The sequence below is a fragment of the Somniosus microcephalus genome, chromosome 27 (assembly GCF_052327205.1).
Source record: "Somniosus microcephalus isolate GS21.2 chromosome 27, FLI_Smic_1.0, whole genome shotgun sequence".
In the NCBI taxonomy this organism is placed as follows: Eukaryota; Metazoa; Chordata; class Chondrichthyes; order Squaliformes; family Somniosidae; genus Somniosus; species Somniosus microcephalus.
Window position 1 is genome coordinate 11887162 of NC_141013.1, and position 21041 is coordinate 11908202.

At 46.9% G+C, this 21041-nt stretch overlaps 1 protein-coding gene across 3 annotated transcripts in view; it reads right to left on the reverse strand.

Annotated features, from left to right (window-relative positions):
* rgma (repulsive guidance molecule BMP co-receptor a) overlaps positions 1 to 21041 on the reverse strand; it is a 42082-nt gene that overhangs the window by 13126 nt on the left and 7915 nt on the right. For 2 of the 3 annotated variants that reach the window (XM_085968521.1, XM_085968524.1), the window contains exons 2-3: positions 13450 to 13583; positions 4445 to 4953 (exon numbers count right to left, since the gene is read on the reverse strand). In XM_085968521.1, coding sequence (XP_085824647.1) covers positions 4445 to 4953; positions 13450 to 13583 — 643 coding nt within the window. Of the gene's footprint in view, positions 1 to 4444; positions 4954 to 5477; positions 6034 to 13449; positions 13584 to 21041 lie in introns of those variants that run through there. The other variant, XM_085968522.1, reaches the window with a different exon arrangement.

Consider the following 21041-nt stretch of genomic DNA (forward strand, 5'->3'; position numbering starts at 1 on the left):
CGAGTAATACTTCATTTTTTCCCTCCCTCCAGTTTCATCCGTTCCTCTCCCCAAAGACTATTCAACCATGAAGGTATGAGCCCGGTCCTGTCCGCTCCCTATCCAGACAGGAGGTCAATCTGGCCGATTTTGCGCCCCATCCCTCCCTCTCTCCCTCCCGTCCCCCCGTCCAGCAGTGCTGAGGTCTATAGCTACACTCCCCCTGCCCTTCCCCAATCAGCTCATTCAGCAGAGACTGGGACAGAACCTTCCTCGTCCTGTATTGGACAGCATTGGGTGGTGCATTTACCAATTGAGTCACCAAGGCGGGTGGGGGGGGAGAGACAGTAAATTCCAACCAACAATACCTTCCATGCGGTATAACTGTTACATTGAGGGATTGTAAAATCAGAAACCCATTCAAATACAGGGCAGAGAAGTCAAGCAGAAAATAAATATCACGCCGCGCTGAATTTCTGGAATTAACGCCTATTTAGTAACACCCAGCAAGCAAAGGAAAAAAATAAAGAATTCTTATCTGTTAAATTACATTAACAGGTTGTCTACTTTTGGATGAGTTGGTGCCTTTCAATAGCATAACTGCAACATCGGCCATTCTTCGGGCTGTCAGCGCGCAGGCAGATCTCACTGTACATGGAGCGTGAAAACACAGCGGGCTCAGCCAGCGTGTCCTCTCTGCAATCATTTTTGGATGAAAGTCAAAAATGCAGTCGTCAAGGTGCAGCGTAGAACGAGTATGTGGCACAGTCTGCAAACCCAACTCACCTTGACACCAAGGCGGGAGAAGTTGGGACCAGAAGGGGGGCCGGGGGGGTGGGGGGGGGGGGGGGGGGCACGGGAGAGTGTTTAAAAGACGATGGTCATCTTCTTGTAAACCAAAATGGGTTTCAATGAAAGTCTTCCACCCATTTGGGTCTCAGCGCCTCAAGGCTACAGAGAAAAAGAAAGACTTGCATTTATATAGCGTCTTTCATCACCTCAGGATGTCCCAAAGCGCTTTACAGCCAATGAAGTACTTTTGAAGTGTAGTCACTGTTGTGATGTAGAGGTGAGGGGACAATCAGCCAGGGTTCCCGTTCCTAACCGCTGTCCAGTGACCCCTGCTGGACATGCATGTGTGTCACAGTTGGGAGAGACAGACTTGGGGTGGGGCGGGGGGAAATCAGTAATGATGCCCACAGTAGTAGAATAGCCTGCGGCCACTCACCATCTGAGCTCACCTAAATGGAATGACCACATGGGTAAGGTACCAGAGGGGAGGCAAAACCCGGAGTGCTGTAGCTTAGCACAAGCCAGAGACTTTGAAAGGAGAGAGGGAAATGGGGAAAAAAAACTCTACTCTTCGATCATAGAATAAATAGTACAGCACAGGAGGAGGCCATTCGGCCCAGCGAGTCTGCACCGGCTCTTTCGAAGAGCAATCCAGTTAGTCCCACTCCCCCGCTGAACACAGCTATTAACACACTCACTCCAACACACACCAACATTAACACACTCACTCCAACACACACCAACATTAACACACTCACTCCAACACACACCAACATTAACACGCTCACTCCAACACACACCAACATTAACACGCTCACTCCAACACACACCAACATTAACACGCTCACTCCAACACACACCAACATTAACACGCTCACTCCAACACACACCAACATTAACACACTCACTCCAACACACACCAACATTAACACACTCACTCCAACACACACCAACATTAACACACTCACTCCAACACACACCAACATTAACACACTCACTCCAACACACCAACATTAACACACTCACTCCAACACACACCAACATTAACACACTCACTCCAACACACACCAACATTAACACACTCACTCCAACACACACCAACATTAACACACTCGTTCCAACACACACCAACATTAACACACTCACTCCAACACACACCAACATTAACACACTCACTCCAACACACACCAACATTAACACGCTCATCCAACACACACCAACATTAACACACTCACTCCAACACACACCAACATTAACACACTCACTCCAACACACACCAACATTAACACACTCACTCCAACACACACCAACATTAACACGCTCATCCAACACACACCAACATTAACACGCTCACTCCAACACACACTAACATTAACACACTTACTCCAACACACACCAACATTAACACACTCACTCCAACACACACTAACATTAACACACTCACTCCAACACACACCAACATTAACACACTCACTCCAACACACACCAACATTAACACACTCACTCCAACACACACCAACATTAACACGCTCACTCCAACACACACTAACATTAACACACTCACTCCAACACACACCAACATTAACACACTCACTCCAACACACACCAACATTAACACACTCGCTCCAACACACACCAACATTAACACACTCACTCCAACACACACCAACATTAACACTCACTCCAACACACACCAACATTAGCACACTCACTCCAACACACACCAACATTAACACACTCACTCCAACACACACCAACATTAACACTCACTCCAACACACACCAACATTAGCACACTCACTCCAACACACACCAACATTAACACACTCGCTCCAACACACACCAACATTAACACACTCACTCCAACACACACCAACATTAACACACTCATTCCAACACACACTAACATTAACACACTCACTCCAACACACACCAACATTAACACACTCACTCCAACACACACTAACATTAACACACTCACTCCAACACACACCAACATTAACACACTCACTCCAACACACCAACATTAACACACTCACTCCAACACACACTAACATTAACACACTCACTCCAACACACACCAACATTAACACACTCACTCCAACACACACCAACATTAACACACTCACTCCAACTGACTCTACCATTGAGGAGGACACAAAATAGGTTTGCTAGGGAAAGAGCAGAGAGGGCATGAGCTGCTAGACTGAGATCACCGTCACATTGAGTTTAGGGGCTGTTCATATCCTCACGTCCTCCCGCTGGGGAGGCTGCACATATCAACGGGGCATTTCTCAAAGTGCTTTGGCGAGCTGTTTTTTTAATTGATGTTCAAAGACTCGATGCAGAGATGCAACAGATCATTTGTATGTGGCGCAATGATAAAAAAAAACAAGGCTCCACTCATTCCCCTTATCTCAAATACAATTCACAAACCACTTTCATGAAGGCTGCAACTCTTTAAATTGGATCAGTGTGGAGTGTCATTAATGCAGAGGAAACTCCTTTTACTTTCTCTGAGCGGGTTTTGCAGCCTTGCATTTTAAATCCACTTTCCCCCGCCTCCCCCACCCATTATAGGACACTGCAGGCCGAAGAGGCAGTGTTAAGCTCCTCTCAGCAGCTGTGTGGCAGCAGCCTGATTTATGAGCTCCCAGTCACGTTTTGCTTGATGCAAAGGTGTCGGCAGATTTGCCAATGCAGCAAGCGGCACACCAGATGCACCTCTGGCGAAGCAGCTTCCCGTCTGTAAAGCAGGCAACACCACATTCTCCCAAATCAAAATGCTTCCCGTCGCACAACTCGGGTTTAACACAAAACAGATCTGACCTCTGCCACCCCCCCCGCCCCCACCCCATCTCCGCTGAAGCAGCTGACACATAGAACATCGCAGCTTCATGGGTGTGGCGAACTTGTCCGACCGATTATTATTCATGTGTTGAGCCTCGGCAGGATATTCGATTATGGAAGGCATCACATCCGGGGCCAATCCTGTGCACACAAGAGCAGAGGGAGTTCTCCGCCAGTGTCCTGGGCCGGTATTTATCCCTCAACCAACATTAAAAAAACAGATACAAAAAGAAAATACTGCAGATGCTGGAAATCTGAAATAAAAACAGAAAATGCTGGAGATACTCAGCAGGTCAGGCAGCATCTGTGAAGAGAGAAATAGAGTTAACGTTTCAGGTCGATGACCTTAACTCTGTTTCTCTCTTCACAGTTGCTACCTGACCTGCTGAGTATCTCCAGCATTTTCTGTTTTTATAATAAAAAACAGATGATCTGCTCATTATCACTTGACAGTTTGCGGGAGCTTGCTGTGCGCAAATTGGCTGCTGCATTTCCTACATTACAACGGCGGCTACACTTCAAAACAAATACTTCATTGGCTGTGAAGCACTTTGGGACGTCCTGATGTAGTGAAAGGCGCTACAGAAATGCAAGTTCTGTCTCCCTGCCTTTCTTTCACACTCGATGCCCGTACCGTGCGGCCTTTCTGTGCTGGGGTCATAAAAGTGGGCGGTCTGACTGATTCTCACCCAGAGGACCATGGCAGTGATTCGAATGCTGCCCCCCCCCCGCCCGGCTTAGACCAGCCAACTGGGCAGAGGCTGAAAGCTGGTGGCACGGCTTGGCAGCGAGGCTGAGGTCGGCGCGCCGCTCGGCATTCTTACCTTGCTCGTGGCGGTGGCGCTCGATCCCTGGACCACGGCGACGTTGGTGACCTGGACGTACAGGTAGTCGTTGTCCATGAGGGGCCAGGCGCCGCGCACCTTGCACGTCTGGAAGTCGTCGGTGAAGGTCCGCAGGTGCGGGTCCCCGAACAGGCCGCAGTGCGTGTAGTTGGGGTGGGGCCCGTGCGGCCGCAGGCTCTTCTCGTAGTGGCAGATCTCGGGAGCGTCGGAGTGCACCATGCAGTCCAGCGAGGTCGGCTGCGTGCGGGGCGGAGCGTGGGTGGGCCCCACCTTGGAGCAGTTGTGCTGGCTCATGAGGTCCTCGATGCCGTGGACGGCAGAGTGATAGGCCAGGTCCCCCCGGCAGGCACGCGCTGTCTTGCGGGTGCACTGGGAATAGGCTCGTAGCGCAATGCAAAACTCCACCGATTCTTCAGCGCCCACGTGTAGTCCGGAGGTGGCGGTTAGGTACTCGGAATTACACTTCAGGATCCTGCACTGGCAACTGACTGCGGGGAAAAACAGAGACAAGCGTTGTTGTTAACTTTTTATCCCCAAATTTGCTCCCTTTTCCTCCTCTCCTCCCCTCCAGACGCTGGCTCTTGTTAGATGCTGGCCTCTTTCCAGTACCTCATCCAAGAAAGAAAGACTTGCATTTCTATAGCGCCTTTCGTGACCACCGGACGTCCCAAAGCGCTTTACAGCCAATGAAGTACTTTTGGAGTGTAGTCACTGTTGTAATGTAGGAAGCGCGGCAGCCAATTTGCGCACAGCAAGCTCCCACAAACAGCAATGTGATAATGACCAGATAATCTGTTTTTTTAGTGATGTTGATTGAGGGATAAATATTGGCCAGGACACCGGGGAGAACTCCCCTGCTCTTCCTCAAAATAGTGCCCATGGGATCGTTTACGTCCACCTGAGAGAGCAGACGGGGCCTCGGTTTAACGTCTCATCCGAAAGACGGCACCTCTGACAGTGCAGCACTCCCTCAGCACTGCACTGGAGTGTCAGCCTGGATTTATATACTCACGTCCCTGGAGTGGGACTATGAACCCACAACCTTCTGACTCAGAAGCTGAGTGTGCGACCCACTGAGCCACAGCTGACACTACTTGTGCCATTCTTCTTGTGTGCACCTGTGCAGTGAATGTGGGCCAGCTATTCGACTGCGAGAAGCAGCACAGTTGAGCAGGACCCCCCCCATCCGCACCTGGCAGGAATCACTGGGATAGGATCAGGAACAGGAAACCTGGCTGATTTTTTTCCGCCTCCAAAACCCAGCATTAATTAGGCCAATTATAGCATCCGAACCGCTCACCACTGCCCCACAAAAAGCGAACTCTGAATCGACTAGGAATTGAACCCGAGACTCTATGACTCAACAGCACCGTAAGGGAATAGTAGCACAGTGGTAATGTTACTCTACTTGTAATCCAAAGACTTGGCCTAATGATCTGGAGACAAGAGTTCAAATTCTACCACAGCAGCTGGGAATTTAAATTCAATTAAATAAATCTGGAATAAAAAGCTATATCAGTAATGGTAAAAACCCATCTAGTTCACTAATGCCCTTCACAGAAATCACAGAAACCCCACAGTGCAGACAGAGGCCATTTCGGCCCATCGAGCCTGCACCGACACATATCCCACCCGATCCCCGTAACCCCACGTATTTAATCCCCCTAACACTAAGGGTCAATTTATCATAGCCAATCAACCTAACCCGCACATCTTTGGACTGTGGGAGGAAACCGGAGCACCCGGAGGAAACCCACGCAAACACGGGGAGAATGTGCAAACTCCACACAGACAGTCACCCGAGGCCGGATTCGAACCCGGGTCCCTGGCGCTGTGAGACAACAGTGCTAACCACTTTCGGGAAGGAAATCTACCATCCTTACCTGGTCTGGCCTATATGTGACTCCAGAACCACAGCAATGTGGTTGACTCTTAATTGCCCTCTGAAATGGCCTAGCAAGCCACTCAGTACCCACAAGGGCAATTAGTGGATGGGCAATAAATAAATTACCAGTTAAGCATTGAGAGGATGTTTACAGTGACTTAATGTTAACTGACTCTGGTGATTTCTGCCAGACCCCTAAGTTCTACGTCTCAACCAAACGTGTCTGAGCCTCCCTCCCGTGGGCAGTGATGGTATTGTGGAGAAAGAAGTAACAAAGGTGTCTCCTAGTCCCTCTCAAAACCCTCTTGTGGCTGGTGTGGGGTTACAGGTGGAACAACTAATGTTGCTATTTCAGTAGCGTGTGAAACCTTCATACTGTCACCCCTTGAACTGTGGCAAACAGCCATGGTTAGAGTTACAGATTCTGTCCTTCCAAACTCAGTTGGGTGTCTGGAGAGAGCATTCTGAGCTGGTACACTAGGGTGAAGTAAAGGTCTGTCTCACTGACAGTGGGAGAAATTTGAAGGGATGAATTAAGAACATCACACAACTAGTGGACTGACCCAACCTTAAGGTGTATTGGCCGAAGGCAGTTTTTCCTGTTACCAACACAGCAAACACAAGGAGCAAGTCAAGAGTCTTGGTTATATTGGGTGCACAGCCCAGTAACACCTTGGAAGGAAAACCCTATTGATTGTTAGTGAAATATAGAAGTACCTGATATTTTGAAAGAATGGGAGTTGGGGAAGGAGAGGACAGAACAGCCGAAACATCTGCTCCCACTTTATCCCACATCTCTATTTAAACTCAAAAATGGTTTCCTATATTCAAAGGCCCCAAGGACTGTTCTTGAACCGTTTTCTCATCTTTAGGCTCCCTGACTCTCTTTCCATCTTGTGTTTTACCGACACTACATTGATGACATACACACTCGTCCTCCTCCCGAGCTGAACTCAACATTCATCGCTCTGACTGTAATGTATTCTCTTGGAGATCCTCCAAACTGTGGCACTCCTTATGCCTCCCTCAGTGTCTCTGTCTTTTCCAATCTTTTAAGGCTTTAAAACTAAAATGTCATTGTCACCTAACCACCACTTCTTCATTTCCCTCATCTTTGCTCAGATAAAAGCGTTCAAAATTATGAAGGGTTTTGATACGAGTAAACAAGAAGAAACTGTTTCCACTGGCAGGAGGGTCAGTAACCAGAGGACACAGGTTTAAGGTAATTGGCAAAAGAACCAGAGGGGAGATGAGGAAATAAAACTTTTACACAGCGAGTTATTATGATAGGGTGGTGGAAGCAGATTCAATAGTGATGTTCAAAGGGGAATTGGGTAAACACTTGAAAAGGAACATTTTGCAGGACTATAGGGAAAGAGCAGGGGGGAGTGGGCCTAATTGGATCGCTCTTTCAAAGAGCTGGCACAGGCACGATGGGCCGAATGGCCTCCTTCTGTGCTGTATCATCCTTGTCAGTCTCTCCTACTCTTTCCCAATTCTGGTGGTGATCTGCACTATGGGTCTTGACCCTTCCACTTAGCTTCTCAATCTGAAAGCTACATTTTGAATAAATAGATACCTGGGAGTGATTCGGGGACAACAATCTAATTCAAGGGACTCGGGCAACACCACAAATCACAGCGCAAAGCCTACGCATCTTATAACTGTCAACCGAATGCGGAGATGGAGTTCTGAGTTGATATGCGCGCTGCAGGATTAATGGTTGTGAAGTGATTAAGGTAGGTTTATCAAGAAATGATCTGTAGCTGGCGACCTGTATTATGGTATATAATAGATTTATGTCAGCAATTTGGGAAAGCTCTACAAGGTTTTGTACAAAAGCAAATTGTATTCCTAGGAAATAAAGGTCTTGCCGTGCCCTTAGCAATTCTTCTAATAAATGGGCCGAAATGGCCTCTATCTGCACTGTGGGGTTTCTGGGGTTTCTGTGAATAAGACATTCACGTGGAGCTCCCTCTTTGAAGGTGCTGCCCAGTGAGGTACTAAACTACACACAGAGCAGATAGCTCCCAGGGTCAATGCCTGCTTTCAGTCCAAAATTGGCCTCAGCCCCCCCTGGGCTGGGACGGGGGGAGAATAAGCAGCCTGCCCCACCGCTGATCAGTGTCCAGTCACCCTCGGAAATGCGTTAAGTGTGAATGTCGGCAGACAATTGAGCTGTGAAGCCAGACCTCAGCCGAATACCCAGCCGACACTCACAGTCGAGGTGAGGAACTGCCCCCAAAAAGAAAGAAAGACTTGCATTTATATAGCGCCTTACATGACACCAGATGTCCCAAAACGCTTTACAGCCAATGAAGTACTTTTGGATTGGAGTCACTGTTGTAATGTAGGAAACGCGGCAGCCAATTTGCGCACAGCAAGCTCCCACAAACAGCAACGTGATAATGACCGGATAATCTGTTTTTGTGATGTTGATTGAGGGATAAATATTGGCCCCAGGACACCGAGGTTAACTCCCCTGCTCTTCTTCGAAATAGTGCCACGGGATCTTTTACGTCCACTTGAGGGCGCAGACGGGGCCTCGGTTTAACGTCTCATCCGAAAGACGGACTAACTACAGTCCTCCTGCAGCTGCCCCACTTTGAGATCAACTAGCTCAGCACTGATCCGGGGTCCTTCCTGCTCTGAGTGGTTTGGCTATTCACTCAATATTCGTGCTGAGCCGTCAGGATTTTGGAAAAAAAAGTCCAGCATCGACTTCTTTCCAAATCTGAAAGGAGATTATTGATGAGGTCAACATGGGAAAAAGAAGCAAACCCAAAGAGCCGTTGCTAACGTCCCTCAATGCTAGCACTCCCTCAGTACTGCACTGGAGTGTCAGCCTAGATTTTTGTGTTCAAGTCTCTGGAGTGGGACTTAAACCTCCAACCGCCTGACTCAAGAGGCCAGGGGGCTACCAACTGAGCCACAGCTGACCCACATATCAGGAGGTCACCTGGAACCTGTGGAATTATAACCCGACAAAGGTCGACACGCGCTGCCATTCCGAAAACGGCACCTTAGTCGGAGATGCGAGCCCTGGAACGTCCTGATGATAATAACGTGGACTTTGAACAGGTTCCTGGATTTTACGCTTCAGGGATTCGGCTCTTTCAGAGAATGTTGGCTCTGGTTTGCCGAGAGCGCGCACCGTGTCATTAGCGTGAGGCGGGGTTTTCACGTGAACAGCAGGGAGGAGCAGAATGGACTTCCGACAGGTACTGGAGTGGGCGTCGCGCTGTGCCACAGCGAGGGGGCAACACAGGCCTGTAGCCTCGACGCCTCACACACACAGCTCCGAACCCAGGGCTGTAAGTGGCAGGCTGCGAGTGAAGGAGCTTTCACCAATAAAAAAAGACAAAAGGGGATGGTCGAGAGTCAATGTGGCTGTTTTCATACACCTCACGCAGCCGAGTATAAAACCTAATTGAGAGAAGCAGCTCGGCCAGTGAATGGTGCCTGACGTGAAATGGAGTCGGCCAAAAAAATAATTCCCGAATCAGAAATGAAAAGAGAATTATTAAAAGTATCTTTTTAAAGGTGTCTCCTCCTCCAATTTTTCCCGCTCCTCCTTTAAAGGGGACAGCTCTCACTGGGGTACGGTTCAATGGGAGCTGGCAGCTTTCCAGTACCTCATCCAAAGGGCTACTTAAGCAGTGAGTGGTGATGGGATATTTGGCCACGGAGGGCGTCACAACCAAGCCCAACCTTTCCTCACCCAGTGCCCATTCACACGGGGATTCGCGGCCTGGGTTAGGGTAGAGCAAACAGGAGTAGAAACCCCTGGCTCACTTTTCCCTCGCTCCCCTAGCTCAGGCCATTTGGAGTCTCACCACCAAAGCTGAAACCAGTTGACTCGGCACAGAGGAGGGCTCGAACCTGGGGCTATCCTGCTCTGTATCGCTCTGCACCATACCAGGTGGTGAACCTACTAACTGAAGCACTGGGGCAAACATGACTTAAACATCTGGTGAAACATTAACAGTTTGTTGCCCTTAGTTACAGGCAAGACCCATGCCTGCATAAATCATTTAATGCAAAGTAATACATTGATGCTACAATTCCTTTATATATAATAGTCTCTCTATTATCTGTACTGACTTACAGAAAGAAAGGTAATTATTCATATTTAATTCCTTAAATTAAATCCATTGGTCACAATACTGAAACCAACCAATGCATTTTTAATGGCAATTATCTTTTATACAAAACACATCTGAGAAAGGACATGCTTCTGAAATAAGTAAGTTACTAATTTAACTTGCTGGTTAAGACTGCAGTTTGAGGTTAATCACTTTAGTCCCTGTACAATAACCTTTAGGATTAAGGTTTGAGAGAGAGTCACGTTTCAGAAATAGATAACTGCTGTGAATTTATTTTGACAGTCCTTTTTCACTTACTCCCACCCGTCCCCCACCCCGTTCCCCTTGGCACGGACTCTCGCCAGGGTACAGTTCCGTAGAAGCCGAGTGCCCTCCGGTATCTCACTCAAGTGGGTGTTCTTCGTGTGCGTGAGCCTAGATGGTGAGTGTTGGCAGGCTATTCGACAACAGGGGCTTCACAACCAAGCCCAATTACTGTCGTCACCAACAAGAGTTAACATTTCAGGTCGATGACCATTAAAATCATCAAACTGAAACGTTAACTCTGTTTCTCTCCCTCTCTCTCCACCGATGCTGCCCGACCAGCTGAGTGATTTCAGCATTTTCTGTTTTTATTCCTGTCATCACCTGATGCCCGCACTTCTCTACAGGAAGCAATCCGGACCAGGACCCCATGCTGATTTCCACCCCCACCCCCCACCCCATCCTGAGCCCATGGGTACTGAGAACAATTGTAACAGCCCAACTGTTCTGCTGACACCGGTACAGACCAAGAGTCAAACAGTGGACCGTGTGGTCTGTATTACACAGGGCTACCTCTGTATTTCAGAGCTCGCAGGGTTACCTCTGAAGGATAATGTCACTGCCAGGATAGCGGCGTGCAACTTTCATGACAATCACGACATGCAAACACGCCGCATGCGATATCCCTCCATCCAAATTATAGCACTGTATTGTGTATTTAACAACAAAAATTTAAAGCGTTTTCTAAACAGCAATCAGTTCTATTCTGAAGCCATTCTTACTGAACGAACAATTGCAATCAAATGCATTCTTTGCAGTTAACACTGGAGGCACATTTAAAGGAATATATTACCATGGATTTAATAAGAATCCCACATTTTATCAGTAAAAGGGGGCCTGTGACTTTAAATAAATGTCTAATCTCAATACCATTGAATACAATACGAAATTGCCCTTTTAAAAATAAATATTTATAGCAATATGCAAATCAGTTGCTACTTTCCCCCTTACAATGAAAGAATGGGCAATTTGGATTCTGTCGACCATTCAATTTACACTACAAAGCCTTCAATGAAGCCAGCCAGATTTTCCCATAAAAGAAGCTCTAAGGGGACTTCAATAGCGAAAGAAAGGAAAAAAGAGGGAAAGATCTGGAGAGGGATATATTCATGAATTTGAAATGGAAGGTTAAGGCTTTGAATAGGCACAATACACAGTAAGATATTCACAAATATATATATATATATATATACACACACACACACAAAATCATTAATCCCCAAACCTAATCACATCAATTACAATCGCATTTCCTGCGTTAGGCCACTATCTCCACAGAAAACACTCCTTCGGTGAAACTGATTGAAATTTACAACAAAGTTTCCGTGACTGTCAACTGGTTCACGGGAATAGTTCCGAAGTATATGTTGAATATTTTGGCTATTGTTTTTTAAAAAATAACTGGACACTTAGGGAATTTTAAATGCCCTGCCGAAAAGATTCATTAAGTCTGGAAATACATATTGCAGGCACCAGTAACAAGTGCACACTGTAACATTTTTATACAGTGCGGCGTTTATTTATATATCGAGCCTGGAAGCTGCATTTAAACTATTTTTATGAACTCCTGCGTGGGAGGAACTTTGCTACAGTTTATATTCAGTTTTCGCAAGCCTCAATTTTTTTTCTTAAAAACAGATACAGTTGCAATGTAAGGCGGCGATATGTTTGTTATTTGATTTTTTTTGCTATTGGAAAGGGTTTTAATGGGGCGAGATAAGGTCTATCTTCGCCCATCTAAAGACCAATTAGTCGGACTCGTGGTAATATAAACCCTCCGGGCGTTTGATAAAATTAAAGAATAAAAGGATTTCTGATGGGCTTATCAACCGAGATTGGTCATTTCCACTACAAATTATGACATTTAGTATTGGGATGGAGACATTCTCTTCAATGTAAATCCAGTTTATAATAAAACTATATTGAAGGATTTTATAGTGTGACAAATTTATAAATTAAAACACATTAGAAAATCCCTATATATCATTTTTTTTGTACTTTAAGAAATTATATCGCAGACTCTCAAATGGTTAGGTCTGTGCACACGCGATTTAATCGGGAGGAGAAAATCTGTTTCAGAAAGTTGCTGGTGAAGTTTTTGAAAGTTGCCATTCGCTGCCCATCCCCCCAACAAAAACAGACCGATTCTGTAGGGGTCTTTTGTGGGACCCTCACAGCATCGAGCAGAAAGAAACACTTGTGATGTTATTTCTAAATGTGGCGGCTTGTGTTAGCGTCCACACTCTTAACATCGAGGGCGAAGCAGAGTTCTGTAAATACATTGCTAACTTCAAAAACTTTGGATCTGATTTAACCCGATTAACTGGCCTCAATCGCAAAAAAAAACTTTTCCCTAAAGGTCAACTTCTTTCAGATCGCAGAAGTCACAACTTCAAAAAAAACCTTCAAAAACTCCCCGATTAATTTTCCCTTTGGATACGACGGTTTAATGTTTCTGCTAAAATTAAGAGATTTAATTAGTTTTTTTTACAAACTTTTCAAATGCGGTTTAAATTGTTTTGAGAATCGTCTTTATGGCAAAACAAAAACCTCGGCTAAAAATCTGAAAATTGTTTTTCTGCATCTGAAATCTGGGCACAATCTGAGCTCAGCCCACGCAAGAGGCAACCTTAAAAAAATAGTCTGAGTTTTCCAAGTTTTCTTTGTGCGCTGGAATGTCTTTGCTTTACCTGCTGGGAGGCACAGGACGATGGTCAGGATTTGGAGGACTCGATGGCCGAATGGGTCGCCCCTTCTCCCCATTCCCATCCATCCAGCCCAGGCTGGGATCCCGTACAACTCCAACACTCCAACTCTGCTCGCCCTGGGTGAGAGAGGCAGAAAAATAAAGAAATCAGAAGCACACACACCAAGGAGAGAGAAAGAAACCGCCGAGATCTCCACAACCCCATCAATCAACCGTGTCGAGGAACGCTCCCTCCTTCCCACTGAGCGAATAGGACTGGAGCAGCCAGGGTCTGGCTCCGCCTCGGCTCAGCACCGAGCCAGCAAGCAGAGAGAGAGAGAGAGAACCAGAGAGAGAGAGAAACAACCAGAGAGAGAGAGAAACAGCCAGAGAGAACCAGAGAGAGAGAGAGAACCAGAGAGAGAGAGAGAAACAGCTAGAGAGAAACAGAGAGAGGAAGAAAGAGAGAGGGAGAGAGAAACAGCCAGAGAGAGAGAGAGAGAAACAGAGAGAGAGAGAGAAACAGCCAGAGAGAGAGAGAGAGAGAGAAACAGCCAGAGAGAGAGAGAGAGAGAAACAGCCAGAGAGAGAGAGAGAAACAGCTAGAGAGAGAGAGAGAAACAGCTAGAGAGAGAGAGAGAGAGAACCAGCCAGAGAGAGAGAGAGAGAAAATACCCCATTGCAGTCCAGCCTCTAGCTCTGGCAAGGGCTAGATCGTCTGTCTGAGGAGAAGCTGGTAGCAGCACCGTCCTCAGGATTGGAGAATTAGTTTAATTCCCTCAAATTTTATTTTCAAAAAGTGCTTTAGTCTATTTTGAACCTTTTGGCTTAAAAAAAATTACTTGGTGTAAGTACAGGGTGCAACTGGGACTAACAGCACTGGGCATCTCATGAAGTGGACCCTGTTGGCTGTCAGGGGCAATGAATGGACAATGGGCATCCTACAACTCGCAGGGACCCGAGTTCCCTTAGCGATGGCGAACTCTGCATTGCAGCTCTGTAGTTCCACAGCAGCTGCCTAAACCCAACGATATAAAGGGGCGTCTACACTCATCCCTCAGTGGAATGATTTCAGGCGCCTGACCACTTTGAAAAACCCGTCAGCATTGCGTTGTGTTGGTCACTGTGCAAGTTTTAATAAAACCACTTTAAAATGACAGGTGTAGCAGTAAACCCACAACAGCAGCTCGATCGGAAATCAAGGGACAGTGTTGTACATCCTCATTTTAGCCCAAGCTTGTCCACGCCCGATGCCCGTACGCGCACAGTAGCAGTGACGCGGACCCTGGGCGATTTTATTTCCCCTTCCTCCTCATGCCAAGGACTGACTGTCATCTGGCAAGGAGTGAGCCGGGAGAGAGTAACAGGCTGAGAGGGAGAGAGACAACGAAGTCAACACAGACCAGAAAGTAAACCTGAGCCATCCTGAACTGGACTGCCTCAGTACCACACATCACAGTCCATCTAAAAAGAAAGACTTGCATTTATATAGCATCTTTCACATCCACCAGATGTCTCAAAGCACTTTACAGCCAATTAAGTACTTTTGAAGTGTGGTCACTGTTGTAATGTGGGAAACATGGCAGCCAATTTGCGCACAGCAAGCTCCCACAAACAGCAATGTGATAGATGACCAGATAATGTTTTTTTGTTATGTTGAGGGATAAATATTGGCCCAGGACACCTGGGATAACTCCCCTGCTCTTCTTTGAATAGTGCCATGGGATCTTTTACGTCCACCTGAGAGAGCAGACGGGGCCTCGGTTTAACATCTCAGCTGAAAGATGGCACCTCCGACAGTGCAGCACTCCCTCAGCACTGCCAGCCTAGATCTATGTGCTCAAGCCCTGGAGTGGGGACATGAATCCACAACCTTCTGACTCAGAGGCAAGTGTGCTACCCACTGAGCCACAGCTGACACAAGGTGACACAAGCTGACACATCTACCCACAGAGTCATCAGGGGTGCCCACTAAGGCGGGGGGGGGTGCTGTAAAGATCGCTCAGTTGAACAGTTAAAGAGGCAGGGCTTGTAGTTTGGTTTATTTAAGCATTATGTTGCAGAGATCGTTAACATTTCCCCAAAAGCTTTTTCAGCAACCCCACATTCTCTTGATGCATGCTTTAAATATATTTAATGTGGTTTTCAATCAGAAGAAAGAAAATTGGAGATGTGGGCATAAATATTTTAATAGAACAAGACATGCCCTGAGTCATACGCAGTGAGAACAGAGCCACGTCCTTCTACAACTTCAAGTTTTATAAGAATTTTTATTATGTTCTATCAGAGGCGGAGCCCTCTTTTTTTGTAATAAGTTTTTAAAAAAGCCAGGATGGAGTTTTAAAGCTCTGAAATGACGTCATTTACATTCTGCAGTCTGTTCACCTCCAAATCTTCTCCCCTCCTGTTCTGAAGACACTGACTCTGCCGGGGTTCAGTTCCATGGATGCCGCTGGCCCACAGGAACCCCACCCGAATGCCCACTGATCAGGTGTGAGTCCAGAGTGCCAGTGGGATATTCCACCGTGGGAGCATCACCGCAAAGCTTGATCTTGTCCTCGCCTCACATCCACTCACCGGCGGCAGCGATCAGGAGCGGAGACCCTGGCTGACTTTTCTCCTCCTTGGCCTACCCAGGCCAGCTCTAGTGCCCCACCTGCCACCCTGACTAAGGACACCTCAGATCGAAAGGTTCACAGATACTTCCTGTCCCCTCTCACACAAAGAATGGGCACCAGGGCTGCTGGGGCTCATAGAACCATACTGCAGCACCTCTGGGGAGGCAGGGTGAAAATGGAGGAGGGGGAGGGGGAAACAAAATTGCCTGCGGACAGTTATTGTCATCAAAGAGGTCTTAGATGAATAAAAAGACTTGCATTTCTATAGCACCTTTCACGACCTCAGGACGTCCCAAAGCACATTACAGAGAATGAAGTACTTTTAGAAGTGTAGTCATTGCTGTAATGTAGGAAACGCGGCAGCCAATTTGTACACAGCACGGTCCCACAAACAACAATCCGTTTTTAGTGATATTGTTGAGGGGTAAATATTGGCCTGGACACTGGGGATAACTCCCTTGCTCTTTGAAATAGTGCCCTGGGATCTTTTACACTACCTGAGAGGGCAGACGGGGCTTCGGTTTAATGTCTCATCAGAAAGACGGCACCTCCGACAGTGCAGCACTCCCTCAGCACTGCACTGGGAGTGTCGGCCTAGATTTTTGTGCTCAAGCCTCTGGAGTGGGACTCGAACCCACAACCTTCTTGACTCAGAGGGCTAGCCATGGCTGACACTTTGAGATAAAGGAATGTAGCTGCAGAGGGCAGCTTAAATTAGATAACGCAATTAGTCAACTAGCCAATTCTGATACAAGAATTTAGGGCAGGCACCTGGGCTGGTGAAGCAAGGGAGTGGCACTTTGGGCGAGTCTGGCTGGCTTACATGAAGAACTAGTTTAAGGTTACAGGACCAACACCGTTGCAATCCTGGAATCTTTTAAACCCAATTGTGAAAGTATGGCGTACAAATAAAAGTGGCACAAGATCAAGGGCAGATCAAGCGGCTGATGCTGGCACCAGACCAGACACCCGCTTACACTGTGCCAATACTGGTATCATAGTTCAGTGGGCCCAGTCCTTCAGCAGATGGAGTTTGCTTTTGTTCTGCCGTGTTACTAATATGGCGGTGGGTGGGCTACACTGCCCTGCCTCCTCCTTAGTACGCCTTTGATACTCAATTTGCTATGGTATTGTAGCAATGTGCCTAGGCTCTAACATTCTCTGCTTGCATGTACACAATGCACACAAACTTACACAGCAACTTGCATGTATACAGCACCTTTAACGTAGCAAAACATCTCAAAGGACTTCACAGGAGCGTTATCAGACAAAATTTGACAGCGAGCCACATAAGGATAAATTAGGGCAGGTGACCGAAAGCTTGGTCAAAGAGGTAGGTTTTAAGGAGCGTCTTAAAGGGGGAGAGAGAGGTGGAGAAGCAGAAAGGTTTAGGGAGGGAATTCCAGAGCTTAGGGCCCAGGGAGCTGAAGGCACGGCCGCCAATGGTGGGGCGAAGGAAATCAGTGATGCGCAAGAGGCCAGAATTGGAGGAGCGCAGAGATCTCGGAGGGTTGCAGGGCTGGAGGAGGTCATATATATGAGGGCTGTCAAAAACTGGATGAATCACAAGTGAGAGATTTTCAGTGGCGAGCCATGTACCTGAGGAGTCACACTGCACTAAAAACACAAGCATGGTTCAAGCTACCAAACTGCGTCATCACATTGACTGTAGCTAACGGCTAAATGGCGGCAATATATTCCGCTTTCTTTTGTTTCTTATTATAGCTCAACCGGCTGTGGGGTTTGCAAGTGTTTTCTTTCTTGTTTTCTTTCAATGGAGAGCATGAGGCAATGATGGAGGCTGGGCTATCTCTGCATTCAAAAGAATTATGAAAGCTCTCTATCAAAACTATAGGCCATACAGTTAACAGAAGGCTTTTACTTTCACTGTGAATGCTAGGATAGCCCAACCTCCATTGCGTTCTCGTTTCTTCTCGCTCTCCCAAATATGATGTCGCAAGTGAGGCTCCCACTAAATGAGGAGAACTTTCATTGCTATAGTGCCTATCACATCCCGAGGATGTCCTAAAGCTTCACAACCAACTAATTAATTTTGGAGTGCTGTCACTTAGGTAAGTAAATGCTGCAGCCAATTTGCAGACAGCAAGATTCCCCCGAACAGTAAATTGAACAAAAGGCCAGATAATTTGTTTTTGATGGTGCTGGTTGTGGGAGGAATGTTGACCAAGGCACAGAGAAAATGCCCTCCTTTTCTTCAAATTGTGCCATGGAATCTTTTAATTCCATCTGAACAGATAGATGGGGCCTCGGTTTAATGTCTCATCCAAAATTGCAGCTTCCAACAATGCAGCACTCCCCCAGTACTGCACTGAAATGTCAGCCTAATTTATGTTCTCACATCTGTAGGAGAATTGGTATCTGCCTATTCTGCACCAGCGAGGGCTTGGGTGGAGATAAAGCAAACGATTGCTGCCGGTCACTTTTTTGTTGATGAACATCATCTCAGAGATTTGACATGAGAAAGAAAAGCTGGAGATAGACAGAGAGGGAAGAAAAGGTCGCAATCTGTAGATTGTCTCTCAGACCTTCAGACTCACTCTTCTCCTCCCACCACAGCGACCTTCTCCAGCTATACATAGAAACATAGAAACATAGAAGATAGGAGCAGGAGTAGGCCATTCGGCCCTTCGAGCCTGCTCCGCCATTCAATGAGATCATGGCTGATCATTCAAATTCAGTACCCTGTCCCTGCCTTCTCCCCATATCCCTTGATCCCTTTAGCCTTAAGAAATATATCCAACTCTTTCTTGAATATATTTAATGAACTAGCCTCCACCGCCCTCTGTGGTAGAGAATTCCACAGGTTCACCACTCTCTGGGTGAAGAAATTCCTCCTCATTTCAGTCCTAAATGTCCTACCCCTTATCCTTAGACTATGACCCCTGGTTCTGGACTCCCCGACCATCGGGAACATCCTTCCAGCATCTAGTCTGTCCAGGCCTGACAGAATTTTATAGGTTTCGATGAGATCCCCTCTCAATCTTCTAAACTCCAGTGAGTATAAGCCCAATCGACACAATCTCTCCTCATGCGTCATTCCTGTCATCCCAGGTATCAGCCTGGTGAATCTTCGCTGCACTCCCTCCATGGCAAGAACGTCCTTCTGCATGCACCCTCTCAGCCAGTGTTCCTGTTCATGATCTGGAGGCACTTCCTAGTGTATGGGTCGAGGTCAGGTTCGGGCTGCCTTCCGCGGTCAGGCAGGCTGCCAGTGTCTAGGGCGGCACATTAGGTTGGGTCAAAACCTTCCCTTTTGTTCTTTCATCCCCTCCCCCTTTTCCCAGCCCCTAACTTGCTTCACAATCTATTCCTTTTCCTGTTTTTTTCCAGTTCTGACAAAAGGTCATCGACCTGAAACGTTAACTCTGTTTCTCTCTCCACGGATGCTGCCTGGCCTGCTGAGTATTTCCAGCGTTTTCTGTTGTTATTTCGGATTTCCAGCATCCGCAGTATTTTGCTATCACATTAGATTGGTCATTTGGTTGAGGCACTGGCCCCACCGTCAAACTTTAAAAAAAGAAAGACTTGCATTTATACAGCGCATTTCATGACCACCAGATGTCCCAACAAGCTTCACAGCCACATTTTAAAGTGTAGTCACTGTTGTAATGTAGGAAACGAGGCAGCCAATTTGCACACAGCAGGCTCCCACAAACAATAATGCGACAATGACCAGATAATCTGTTTTTTCAGTGATGTTGATTGAGGGGTATATATTTGCCAGAACTCCCCTGCTCTTCTTCGAAATAGTGCCGTGGGATCATTTATATCCCTCTGAGAGGGCAGACGCCGCCTCGGTTTAACGGCAGGAATGACTCAGTGCTTTCAGGAGAGAAAGGGGGGAAAATTGGAGCGGCAGGGGTGGGGCTGGGGGGGGTGAATGATTTAAGAAATAGGAGTTGCAGCTGGGATAACAGAGCTCCTCCGGAGTGCAGCTGGTGTTGGCTATTCGGTGATTCAGATCACCGGGGGATGGTTCGACACTGAGTAAACCCAACGAGCTCAGACCAGGGGTCTTTCTGCATTCTGTTCACTTGGGAGGTTTGGTAGGTCGGGTGTGTTCAAGCACAGAAATACAGATGGTAGAAGTCAAACATAAACCAATTATCAGCCATTTTGCTGAGTGCTCTCAGTACAGTATATATGCCACCAAACAGCATTTATTTTAACTTTTTCTTTGTGAATTTCATAGTAAGGTATGTCAGTGCTGCAGAATGGGCACCTGGTGTCGGCATCACTGTTGAGATACAGATCAGAGTTGAGATACAGATCAGCCATGATCTAATTGAATGGTGGCACAGGCTCTAGGGGCTGAAAGGCCTACTCGTGTTCCTATGTTCCTATCAGGCACCGCTGAGTAAGTTATAACACAGGTTAGATACAGAGTAAAGTTCCCTCTACCCGGCCCCAACAATGTGCCTTAACCCCAATCTCCAAAGAGGTTCCCCTACTACATCGGGGTGACATTCTATTTTATTAGTAACTAGCTGGGGGGCCCGGCGTTGCCAAGGCTTTTTTGTAAAACGGCAGTTTGAAGGATTAGGCCCCGCCCACCCCATAGGATTGGTCAGCCATCAAGTCAAGCAACGCTAATGAGCGGATTCCCCCGTAGGATTGGTCAACCATCAGGTTTTTGAACGTTTTTTGTATACTGTCCGAACAATTTTTGTCTGACCAAAAAGTAAATATGCCTATGACACTCCCCTAATCATAAGCTTTCTTTTGATATAACATATGTGTAGGTACGCTCTATAACTTTTGAGTGTATAGCGGACATACACACAGACAGACAGACATGCAGACAGACAGACGGACGGATCCTTTTATATATATATAGATGTAAAGCTTCCTCGACAGGAAGCACTTCCAGGTCAGGTACAGCCCAGTTGATAGACAGTAAAGCTCTTTCTACTCCACCTCAACAATGTGCCTAAACCTTAACCCCAGAAGAGGAACT